The sequence below is a fragment of the Heptranchias perlo genome, chromosome 2 (assembly GCF_035084215.1).
Source record: "Heptranchias perlo isolate sHepPer1 chromosome 2, sHepPer1.hap1, whole genome shotgun sequence".
Taxonomy (NCBI): Eukaryota; Metazoa; Chordata; class Chondrichthyes; order Hexanchiformes; family Hexanchidae; genus Heptranchias; species Heptranchias perlo.
The window spans coordinates 67,896,291-67,909,982 of record NC_090326.1 but is presented as its reverse complement, the minus strand read 5'-3'; the positions used below and the strand labels follow the sequence as shown (position 1 = coordinate 67,909,982).

At 36.2% G+C, this 13,692-nt stretch overlaps 1 protein-coding gene across 1 annotated transcript; it reads left to right on the top strand.

Annotated features, from left to right (window-relative positions):
- Positions 1-860: 860 nt before the first annotated feature.
- hoxa13b (homeobox A13b) lies at positions 861-5,495 on the top strand. Its single transcript, XM_067998026.1, has 3 exons — positions 861-893; positions 4,040-4,811; positions 5,251-5,495. The coding sequence occupies exons 2-3, from the start codon at positions 4,163-4,165 to the stop codon at positions 5,493-5,495; spliced, it is 894 nt and encodes a 297-aa protein (XP_067854127.1). The 5' UTR covers positions 861-893; positions 4,040-4,162.
- The last annotated feature ends 8,197 nt before the right edge of the window (positions 5,496-13,692 follow it).

Here is a 13,692-nt window from a genome sequence, read left to right as displayed (position 1 = left end):
CATTAGGTGGAAATGGCAAATCAAGATCCCGTTGATCCCTAAAGCTTGTACATTTTAACCCTACGTTGATGCAATAAAACGCATCAAAATGCTAATTATCTCTTATTAAAGAACAACACTTAGTCATGTTTTAGGCGATATCGAATTGTGAACCAATGTGTACAACCGTGTATCTGTTCTCACTATTATGATATATTGCTGATCACATAACTTGTTTGCAGTTTTACTCCAACGATCGTTTTGATTTCAGGCATTCATAGTGCATACCTAGTTGACATTTGTCCGCAATTTCAGCCCGATAGAACAAACAAAAATTAGGCTGATAACACGTGGCAAATTAGGATGTCGAGTACTTCAGCATGGATGTTCTGTAAAACGTTTGAACGCACATATATTGATCTTATTAAACGAAATACCAGCCAATACTTATACAAAGATTTATTTTGCATTGTAGTTCTAAAGATGGCTTTTTTTAAAGATTGGTGAGCATATCCGGAATAGCGGCCTACAGTACCTCTCTGGACAGTTACTTCTTACGATACATTTCTTGCACGTTACCACAATGTAAGCTTCTCATTGGTGATGTACTGATCTGTAAATAGTTTGAAACCATGCCTTGGAGATAACACCTGACACCACAGTTCGACCATCAATACTTTAGTGTACTATTCATTAAGACAGTTGCTTTATCTTCTTCAGAATTTTCCTACGTTTTCAAATAATATTGACGTGCCTCGAGTGCAAACAATAAGTTCAACACAAGAGGTTTTGTAAACAGTGCATTTAAACCGGATGCAATGCCATACAATTTGCAATACATCTTAAAGCGACTGCATCCATTTCACATCCTTTTGCCAACCATGCAGAAACAGCCTGGAAATGAAGACGGTATGGTCAGTGGAATTTTTTTTTTCATTTGGAGGGTTGTGAGTGGAAAACAAAAGAAAACAAACAAAACGGCAATGAAAAAGTCAATTCTCACGGCTTGCCTTTATAAGAATTCAGACAGGGTCGTCAACGCGTGAATGACAGCACTCACATTGGCTAGACTGCAACTTTCAACTTGACCTTGGCCTTTAGCCGTGTCTAACCCGTATGTAAAAGAGCTGCCCATTTGGTTGCTGCCATCTTGTAGCATAATCTACAATGTGGCCTTTTGAATATATAAGTTTGTGTTTATAACGCACACATCCCATAGCACAAGACTCATTCAAAATGAAAGGCACTAGAGGCTCTACCTATCACTTAAGTATCCAGCCGAATGTTTGCTTCAATTTAGGATGTACTTTGTTGGGGGAGGGGCAGCGTTCTCTTAATTCAAGAATGGAGAATTAATACGAGGTCGTGTAAAGCTCTTGTTCAAATGTATGTAACCACGCAGCCGCTGCCCATTTTTTCGTGTTTAATCTGGTGACTGGACATTTAAATGGAAAATCGTAGATAATTAAATGTAGCGCATCTTCGGTGTATATTCTAAGATTAACACTGCGGATACGGCTTTATCATCGATTAACATGGGAGAACTACGTGACAAAATGCTCTCATTCAAAATACTGAATCGCCAAAACAAATTCTAATAAGACCCTTTGTTTATAACGCACGGGGAAAATCAAGATACACCAACTATATTAAATTCAAACTAAGGGATTCGACCAACTAATAAGCATGGAAGGCAAAGCATTGTCAATGAGTGCCAGAAATACTCGAATACCAATCATCTTATCACATAATCATCACTGAAGTATAAACTGCAGGAGTTCCCATCGAATAGGTTGGCCATGGAATTGAAAGAATAATCATTTAAGATACATTGAGAAAGTTTAACAAAATCCGGATTTCGCTTGTTATAATTTCGCAGCAGTGTTGTGTGTTTTGGAACTATCTCAATATATGTGAACAATTATAATCCAGGAAACGGTTAACACTTTCAGTTGGTTTCGGAAAGCGAGTATACCGTAGGAAATCTCCAGATACACCGGAGAGATTATTTTTAATCTCGCTATTTCATGGCACGGTAGTCGACGGAGAATGTTTATATTCAACATAATTGGAACTACAGCGTCTCTGGTCAAATAACGACGATCAACAGCAGTGCAGAAACAGTGTTCCCAAATCATCGAGGTTCGTATCATTTCCAATTTCTAAAAGAAGTTTAAAGAAACGGCGTGTAGCTGGTTCCCAAGCGATTGTACAATCGCAGTGTTAGAATAGTGAGAAATATAGAAAGTAGAGAGCAAGAAAATAAAGGAAGAGAAAGTAAAATAAAATCAGGAAAGAGAGAGTGAGAAGGAAAGAGGAACGATAAAGAATAAAAAGGAGCATTTTAATAGTAAAACGATTGCACTAAGCAGCTGCATCACTGCAGACATTAGGTCCTGAAAAATAGGACAAGCAACTTACTGAAACAGGCTTGACGAGGTCGCCTGATACGATATGGTTTTGATTCCACTTATCACAATATATGATACACAATGAAGTGACTGAAACTGTGCTAAAAATCACCCTTTGAGACGGCCCATGTCAACCGAATAGTATTGGCTGTATTTTTGTTTGCGAAGTGAATGCTTTTTGCTCACTTTATGCATTTTTACCAGCCACCTTCCTCATCATGTGGTATATGACTGTAGTAGAACGGTTTATCCCCATGCTTTTCGCCAAATTGCAGTAAGTTAATTCCAAATAAATTTATAATATAGCTGATATTTATCTATCAAATAACACATTCAGCAATGTGCTAGATATTATAAAATAAGTCATATTTATGGATTTTAGCACATTTAACAATGTGGCAGATATTATTAAATAATTCACATTGTATCCCTTTCCCATGTATTTAAGAGTGCCAGATACTCATAAAACACATGTATTGATATTTCAATGTGAAATCCAGTTATGTGAACACTGTTCATGTTCAATGAATACACATTTTGTAGCAAGCAAGCAAACACGAATCGGCTGCATTTGTTGGGGACGTAAGAAGGCTGACATTTATTTAAATACTTTTGCCTCACGGCTGGCAAATGGCAAACGAAGAATTAGTGAATATCCTTATCTGTCTTATAAATGCCCTTTGATCTGAATAAACCTTTACTTGTGACTGGCTAGAAGCTTTGCTATTATTATAACAGGTAGGGCATTTTAATTGGTCAATGCGAATGGAAATTCAAACGGGCTTCATTACTCTATAAGTTCTGAAATGTAAAAAGGATGATTTTAATAAACTCTGCTCTGGTGTTTACTTTAGTTACAAATATTATATCCAGAGTGAAACGATGCATTTCCTCAAATGTTCATCACGTCTTATCAAATCTGGGCTTTGAAATAATTTCGGACTGTTCTTCAGCATTATTACTATTTGGTTTAACGAGTTATGTCATGAAGCGATACAAAGGTCATACAGATGTTTCCTTTTCACTGTAAAAATGTTGCTGCTACCTATTTCTTTAATGTTATTTTCTTATTGGTTGAAAACACCTTGACATTTTATTTGTGTCGTTCAATGCAAAAAAGCAGGAAAGGTGTAGTTCTAGCTCATCCTAATACCAGGTTTTGCTCAATCGGCAATTATTTTGACAGAAAATGCACTTTCATTGATAGATTACAGATTATAAAAAAAATGAATTGTAAAAACACCTATGCAAAAGTAACCTCAACCACAAGCATAAAAACCACATACACAAATATACAGACAACGACATTTAAAATATTTTATGTCGTATAGCCTATAATTTTGTGAATTATATATTTTGTTAAATGCAAAAGCCAGCAGTTTTAGCTTTGTCTTGCTTTGTGTATATGCAAAATATTGCCTTTTTCAGTCTAGTTACGCGTTTTCATTTACCCCCACCTATGTGATGTCCATACATAACTGGTTTATTTTCTGCACTGCTTGTATTTTGTTATTTTGATAAATGTATTGATTCAAAGCACTCTTTCGCGTAAATACCCAACCGTTGCTTTATTAGACTAATGGAGTATCTACCTTTTTATTCCTCAGATGTTTATCATCTACTTTGCATATCACGTGGTCTGCTCGCAGCCAATGTGGAGGCAAGTTTCAGCGACACTGGCGCGTCAATGCTGCTAAATCTGAGAGATTCAGTATCTCTTTTCAGTCTTGGGGGCTTTTAAAACGGCCACTAGTCTCAATGTTGGACGTGATATGACAGCGTCAGTGATACTCCATCCCCGCTGGATCGACACGGTGATGTTCGTTTACGACAATAGTTTGGATGAAATTAATAAAAACATGGATGGATTTTCAGGAGGGAACTTCACAGCAAATCAATGCAGGAATTTGATGGCCCATCCAGCATCCCTAGCCCCCAGCTCTGCCTACTCGTCGAGTGAAATGCCAGCCTCTGGCATTGCTGAACCTGTCAAACAGTGTAGTCCTTGTCCTGCTGCTCAAACTTCGTCCAGTGCTTCCCTCCCTTATGGATACTTTGGGAGCAGCTACTACCCCTGCCGAATGAGCCACCATAGCAGCATTAAGTCCTGCGCTCAGCCCTCCACCTTGTCTGGCTACCCTGCCGACAAATACATGGACACGTCCGCCGGCGAGGAATTCACCTCCAGAGCCAAGGAGTTCGCTTTCTACCAAGGTTATGCGGGGCCATACCAACCGATGCCCAGTTATTTGGACGTACCTGTGGTTCCTACCATCAGCGCTCCGGGAGAACCGAGACACGAAACATTATTACCCATGGAGAGCTACCAGCCCTGGGCAATTACCAATGGGTGGAACGGTCAAGTCTGCTGTTCAAAAGAGCAACCCCAAGCTACCCACCTCTGGAAATCGAGCCTGCCAGGTAAGTATAGATAAAACGCAACGCGCTTTCAACCACCTATATTTTCGTTTGAATGTATGAGAAACGAGTTCAGTGAAGGGAACAAAGCATTCTGATGTGTGAATGCGTAAGGGTACCTGGATAATATATAAAATAGATCGTAATTAAGAAATTATATTCTTAAAACACAATACAAGTAGTAGTATATTATCATACACTTTAACTAATATTTAGCATACTGCCTAAATATTATTTTCATGAATTTTCTTAAATTTCTTACGCATTTTTCAAAATTATATTTTTTGTTATACAATTTATTGCAAAAAGTACAGTCCGTATAACGCCTCCATGGTTTGATTTTGAACTTGACTCTTATCGGCAGTGTCCGGTTTTAAACTTTTATTTGGTGACGAATGTTAAATGCCATGGATGATAATAGGTGTGCTTTTTCTCTTCACAGACGTCGTTTCGCATCCTTCGGATGCGAGCTCTTTTCGGCGTGGGAGAAAGAAAAGAGTGCCTTATACCAAAGTGCAGTTGAAAGAACTTGAGCGGGAATACGCTACCAATAAATTCATTACCAAGGACAAACGAAGGAGGATATCGGCATCAACAAACCTCTCTGAGAGACAAGTCACTATTTGGTTTCAAAACAGACGAGTCAAAGAAAAGAAAGTTCTTACCAAACTGAAAAGTAACAGCTAGTGCGACAATTCCATAAACCGTTCGGACTTCTTTTGAAAATATAAATGAACTGATCTCAGCCTGGAGAAAAAAATACCACCTCAGCTCATTTTGTTGAAGCTAGATTTTTTTTCTTTCTGCCTGCACATTGCTTTTTAAAAAAAAACAGAAACACACAAGTAAATATTTAGGAGAGACATTGTATAAAAATTCTTTTAAAGCAAACTAACATTCATCAAAAGCAAATCAAATCCATTGATCAAGAATCTAGAGGGTTGCTATTTTCAAATGTAGCAAACATGCGGGGTTAATTGTTTAGTGCATATAAAATATATCACGTAAAAAGAATAAATGTACCAATTTGATTTAAACAGTACCTTCGCATCAACGCCATCAAAGCACCTAAAGAAAGTGTGTATGGCTGAAAAAGGTTCTGGTTAATAAAAGCTAGAGTGCATGCTAATTTTTCCTCAGGTAAACCATGGGATATATCGTGAAATGTATATGAAATGTATGTTTACGCACTACATTTTCTTTGGAAGGGATGCGCTATCTCTAAAGATATTAATGTACAGGTAGAAGAAAGAATATATTCTAAATAGCAATGTATATGAGAAAGTAAATATGTACTATTCTAGCACTCTACCTTTCGTCTTATGTATATATATTTAGGAGCATCCAAGCCTTTCTTAAATAAATAGGAAAGTAGATTGCCATTTTCTATAGAGCGGAATAAAGATCTGGCTGCAAACATAGAAGCCCCCTCCCGTGTAAATGAACCAAACATTAAGTCTTTTTTGTCTGCCAGTTATATTACCTGCCTCACATAGCATTAGTCTCCACGCAGACTTAAGGCGCACAGCTTCCTTCCTAAAGATAACATCTGCGTGCAATTGTATTTTAAAAAAACATTGAATTGTTATATCTGCATGCACCCCTCCTGCTTAGTTAATATATACCAATTATAGTTACAAAATTAAATCACGAATGATAATCATGAAATTAAGATATGTCTTGCATTACTATTATGCAGCTGTTTAATCTGTATACCCATTTGTCTTTTTTTCATCTAGTGAACTACTTGCATTAAAACAAATTATTTCACCAATAAAAAGGTCTTCATAAACAACAGCGTCGCATTTTTTGTTAAGAAATATGACGACAACTAAGAGCTTTTAAAATGAAAATGTAAAGAATATAATTCAACTACATTTCGTCTTGATGTTAGCCAGACCATTTGTTTAAACTACCTTGAAACCATGATTTCCTACTAACATTCTTAGAAATAATCAAGAAATTTGCAAAGAATAAAAGGAATCCCCTGCTGTTTTTAATCGAAAGCATTACTACCAGGAAAGGTATCACGATTATTATGATAGAAACACTTTTTAGAAGTGGAATCCCTAAGTTTGTATTAAAATATGTTGAAAGTTTAAAAGATATCAACATTAGAGTCTCCATATTCTGATTGGAAATACATGCTCTGCCTTTGGTTTGTATATGGGGGCAGGGCGTTAGGAATGGGGTTGGGGGGGGGGTGTGCTTAAACCTTGACCTTGACGAAAACAGATAGTCTTTGACCTTGACTTTTAACAGCTCATGAATAGTCATGAAGTGTATTGGTAGAGCAAGTGCGCCATCTACTGTTACATCTGCGGATATTCATTTATACTTGCTTTGAGGAGGCGAGCAACCAAACATAATTGTTTCAACAATAAAGGAGCTGAGGTGATCTGGGACCGTCATTATTAGAAACGTAGGCCACACTAACAATGAACTATGCATTGTCCAAATTGTGGGAATGCTCAGAGAAATTATTTTAAAAGTTCGAATTTCAACGGCTGGTCAGGAATGATTTACAAGATGTAAATAATAAAACCTCAAAAAATCACCAAGCTTTTGGTATTGTATTAAAATCACAAGCGGGAAGGCGTGGAATCAATAAAAAGAAAGGGCTATGGTATCATATTTTGCAAATTAATTTCCACGGATAGTTTAAATTTCAGCCTATGTAAGACTAAAGAAAGGGTAACCAACGGATTAGGTAAAGTTTATCGCTATCACATTTGTGGAATGCATAGTTTTATTTTAATGATGTTTTAAAAAATATATTTGACCAATCAGCCTATAGCGTGTCTGTCTATGTGTATCCACCCTTCCATCACTCTATATATCTGTCCTTTTCTGTATCTCTGTCTATCTGTTTCTGCTAGGTTTCTGTTGGTCAGGTTTATCCATTTTTATTCATATTCCTGTACACCTTATCAGATCAAATAGTTGTATATTTTAGCATCTAATTTTACAAAACAAAGGCAATCCCTTAGCCGTTTCTTCCGTTTAAGTGGTATTATGAAATAACCCGAAATTTTAAGAATTGCGCCTATATATTTATAAAGCGTGCACTCTACATTCATTTCAAATAGAAATTGTGGGAAATAATGTGTGGAATTCCATAATCTGTTTTTTGCAAGGAGTAGAAGTGTAACGCTGTAATTTTATCTGCATTTGTACCTTTGCATCAACCAAAAATTGCATCTATTTAGCTCAACTTTTCATTTTAAAAAATACAGAATTACAGATAGATTCCATAGACATACACATATGCAGACTGTACTCTCTTTTTGTCGTGGGCATTATAGAAATGCCCTCTTTGCAATTATTAATTGTGATTAAGCTAAGCAGGCTCGCATATGTAACCGATGAATTTTGTTACATTTATTTCCAATCAATGCTAAATGCGTAATGCTCAGCCCAAAGCGATTCATTTATTTTCGCTTGTGTCCTTTCTTAATACTGCCCAAACCGCAATCCAGGAGTTGCTTATTGCAAAATGAAAGCTGATTTGTCAAAATGTTGTGCGATTATAAAATTCTACATTCATCACATGACGCTTTCGAGCCAATCACGGCATCCTCTTGTAAAAATTCGCCAACGGTAAAATCGACTAAATATTTGTTAGAAAATACTTGAAGAGAACCATCCACATTCTCTCTTATCAAGGCTGGTCTAATGATCAACTTACAGTTGCTTTCTAGATGCACAGAGTTTAGAAATATCGCAAGAATTCTATTTAAGCCGGAGAGGAAGAAATAGTTCATTACTGTTTTATTAGTTATGAATAATGATTGTTGATTGGAGCGGTCAAAACCGATCATGTTTATAGATGTAACTGACAATTATCAACGTTTTCCAAAGAAATTAATTCAGTGCAAAAATTTCTTTCAGGCTGTGTTTGTCGCCCTTGGGCTGTAAGTAAAATGTACTGAAGGTAAAAGGCTACACGCAGCCATTGAGCAGTGAATGGGACATTTCAGAGCACTCGAGTCATTTCTTGTTATTAATTTATTGCAAGATAAAGGTTCAACTAATGTTAACCATATAGTCAATGCTACCCCTATAACCTAAGCACAGCAAAGCAGAGAATGCAATCAGTTGGAACTGACATTCTAGAATATACTCGTTTAGCCACTGACAACTGCCTTTGGTTCTTGCAATCGTTCTGCGCCGATGGATTCATCGCGAACTGTGAATCTCCATTTACAGTAAATAAATAAAAGGCCCCTGACCTTTTATGAGTACAGCGGCGATCACGAGCGATTAACCTGGTTTATTGTAAAGACGATAATGCATTTTGGTTAATTGAATCTGTGTTGCAAAACGGCCTCTTGTGTAGTCCTCGCGGAGAAGGACGGACATGTTACTTTAGAATACCATAAAAGACATGTAATTTCGATAGAAATACACGAAACAAAACATTATTCATTGAACTTAAAGATAATTATGCGTTGTACCATCTATAATTATATCATCGCCTACCATTCATTGATATAATAGCGCTCATTGGAAAAAACAAAGAAGTCATTGTCGAGAACCGAACACGCATTATGGCCTGGAAATGTCTTCAATGCAGTTTTGGAGTTCATTTCGCTTGTCTTATCTCCACTTTAAAAAATATTTAAACATTCACAATGTTGTGTCTATATTCAAATTAAATTAACTTGGAGTGATTGTTCTATTTGCAGCCTGCGTGTTTATTTATCTTGATAAAACGTTTTATTTGATTTATTTTGTTTCTTTCCTTTCACTCGGCTGTGGCCACACTATCAATTCGAAGGCCATACATCATTCATTAGATGAGGTACGATATATATACTACAAAACGCGTTTGAATTCCTTGCGTTTATTGATAAGTAGAACTTCGTATCATACAGTTAAATGTATTCAAAACGTAATATTCTTAATAATAAGAACCATATAAATTTATATTTAATGTTTAATGTGAATCATTACAAAAGAATGTTTAATTTAAAATGCCTGACCTGATTTCAAGGAAGAACTTCGGGGCTGCATAAAGTGGGTGTTTAATTAAACGTCTCTCCCCCCCCCCCCCCCCCAGTATACAGACCATTTTGGAAGGGCTACCTCTAATTTTTTTAAAAGCAACATCACGTCTGACTGAGTTTTAATTTGTTGAATTTACTTTAAAATTTGTTACGAAATACCACTGAGTCACGTAGGTCCAAAAATGAACTTTCTTTTATAAATGAAAAACAAACTGGAGCCTTAGTGTTGCAACATGTCTGGTGCTAATTAAATCAAAGTGCTTGGATTTACATTGGTAATTGACTCGTTGTTTTACTCTCATTTAGAAATGGGATATACCTAGACTGAAAAAATAGTGTATACTAGATAAGACACTACTCAGAACATGGATCGGAAAAAAATTGAACCTTTAGAAATGCGATATGTAGGAAACACTCGTCGCATTGGAAACCTACTTTAGTGGTTTATGTGTCCGATATATTGCCCCAGAACGAAAATGTATTTTACAAAATGAAAATATATAGTACACAAACAAGGCCACTTATACAACCCCAAACATTGAATTTAGTGACAATCTGCCGCATTCAGCGCCGCGGAAATCTTTTTTAATATTGCCATAGTTAAAAATTAAATTCGAGTATTTACAAGTAGTCTTAAGTATATTCTAGATAACGATGCATATAAGTGATTATGTCAGTATAACTCCACTTAACAATATAAATTCACAAATCAAAAAATATAATTTAACGTACGGTAATACATTTTACATGATATATAATTCGAAAGTTCCTTTAATTTACAAATCCAACTGTTCCATTTATGAGATAGCCTATGTTGGACATAAAACGAACCATTACGTCTTGTAATATTTTCGCATCTCCAAATACAAGTCTGAGATGAAAGTAATGACAGTACGTCACGAGAAGCAAAAAACTTGACTTTTTAAAATCTTTCTTTTCATTCTTTAACAGAGTAAATGCAATTTCTGTGACTGTTTATGAAATATTGAATCACTTTGAATTGGATTTTCACATGGTCTTACAGCTCAGTCCTCCAGCAGCGTAGTAGTACTCTTCAACGGTTTGTCGCGATAATACAGGCCGAAATGTTCTTCAATATAATCAACTACGAAGATTTGTCCAACTATATTTATTATTCTGAGGCGTTATTCATGCATCTGTATTTGGAATGTGACATGGTTCGTCTTTGTTAATGTGATTTGTTTTTATATAGTTAATGAATTAGCACTAAAACTTTTGCTTTGTATCTCTACATGGACAGATAGCCGGATGTAAACAGATAAAATAAAAGTTCCAATGGTTAATTCGTTCACAGTTGTGTGAAAATATATTCTTAAAAAACTGAATCAGCGTATTGTGATATGAACTTTGCCCATTAACCTCAAAGCATTTATTAAGTCCTGCAATCAGAAAAATATATAACCGTATTCAGATCCACTGTTTAAGAAAGACCTTGCCATCCAAAGTAATTTACATAACCCATTAATAAAGCATCAGAATGAGTGCGCATGCAATTCGTTAATTGTAGCTTTCATTAAAACACAGTTCATTCCGTCTCTTCTCTGGTGCACACAGTCGCGGTCAGTCTTGTTGCTGACATTTAACACAATGTCAGTATTTCAATGTAATTCCATATGTTCTCTCAGTTGAAAGGGATTCAGTCATTTTGTCACATTGTATGTTTAGTGAGCACACATGCGACGTGTGTGAGTCCTGAATGTTCATCTGGGAGACAAGTGCATCACACCACGGCTTGGGATATGCTAACCTGCCAAAGATTAGGTGCAATTAGAAGACTGCCGCTTCTGTGTTCGTATGGGTACGCCAACTCATAACTGGAACAGATATAAGGCTTCAGGAAATGTTCTGAATCAACCGCACCTGTGCATTTTGAAGCACCGACTACTTATTGAAAGATTGAGCACTAGAAGTCTGGAAGAATCCAACCGAAATGTGCAGAAAAAATAGTTCATATACTCCTGTTACCGTTTCTGGAACACATGGAGGTGAGTAGAGCGCCTTTTAATGAAGAGAATTCTGAAATTCCTAGCTGTGTTCCTCTAACCAAGTTCAAAGTATGGAACTTTCAAGTTCAAAACCGGCCAGTTCAGGTGAAACTCTGGATCCCTTCTAGCTATTTCAGTGTTCACGACTGCTTGGCCTGGCTTTTATATTGCAATAGAAGAGAGGCGTCAGTTCTCACAAAGCATTACTTTATTGTATGTTTTCGTGAAAGAAAATACCGTGCCAAAAATTACCACTGAACTATTATTGAGTTTGTTCAACCTTTCTATTTTATTTTTCATGAATCCCGTTATTGAAGTACTAAACCTATAGCTGAAATGTTACTGTGTCGGCAAATGATTTGTTTACAGCACACGCCAAGTTCAAAATCATCACATGAACTCCCCACCCCCTGCAAATTGGTATTTCGTATAAAAGTGATAATGAATGTTTGGTTCAAAATAAAATCGCTCGTCAGAGACTCAGAAATGCTCGAAGGAGAAATATTGGTCATGTGTATTTGTAAATAAAACACCAATAGTACGGCGACTGGACCTGAATTATTCAAAAGGAAAATTTCAGTATTAATTAATGTCTCATTTATTTTGCCATGCAGTGTTAAAAAATGCACCAACTCAGCGTTTCCTTCGTGACTTACTGAGCAACTTGACATATTTGGGCTCCAGTTCGTGGAATTTATTGAAATGGTTGCATAAATTATCATAATAAAATACACGAAAGAGTTTTAATAACTTTATTGGAAAAACATAGAAAAGTTAAAAAGAACTCGGAATCAAAGTAATACATAGTTACCATAACAAAAGTGATACGAATTGCAAATACTATAGATACACGCATGCCGTCACTTTTTCCTATTAGAGTGCTTAATTTCAGAGAAAAAAAGAAACATACACGCAAATAAGTCAAAAATGTAGAATGCTCACTTGTAGTTTACAAACCATGTTATCGTCAGGTTTCATTTTAAACTTTACTAATACGCATGTCCCTGCCAGGGTATCACTGTGCTGTCCTGGTTTTGAAAGGGCCCAAAAAGAATATTAGAAAAATGTTTAAAACATTAATTTTGCTTAGTTGAGGGTCACAATATTCTATGCATTGTCTCTTATTTCACGTTCATTTTAATAAATCTACTGTGGTTCAACAAAAATTGCAATGAACCAAAACGATACAACTCTGACCTAGTTTTTATCTTCATGTACAATTCGCTTGGAGGCTGCGCCTTATTATTGCTCTATTTGGGCTGTATTTTGATCTTGAAAAACCTTCCTTATCAATTCAACGCATCTTTCTAATAAAGCGCTCGACTCTTGAAGAATTGAAATTAACTTTCTGGAGAATTCCTAGACATCAGGCACAAAAATGGCCGCCAGTAACTGTTATCTTGTCACAACCAATGTCACCGAACGAGGGGGGAAAACACACACAACACACACAAACAACGTGGATTTTCGTTAAAAGAGACGCACTCTTCTGAGGCCAATCATTTGCAGTTTAGGTTTTGAGATTCAGGGCATTTTTTGGTAATCCTAGAAAAATAAAGTCATTGTAGACGCCCCCCCTCAAGAAAGCTTTTATTTTTCATTTTATTTGATTTCACACCATTAACTTAAAGCGTAGAATGTTATTTACCTCGAAAATATATGAACATTTTAATGCTTGCAGCTTACCGTGCTAATTTCAAAGTTAGTTTATTTTCGAACTAATAACTGCGATGAAGTATTACAATAATGTGAAGGAATTCCGTTAAAAGGTGATAGTTGACAATGGCTCCAGTTGAAGATTTCATATCTGTTGGAGGTGAATCAGGAAATATTCACTTCCATTTATCCACGAAGATGTTGTTTTCATAT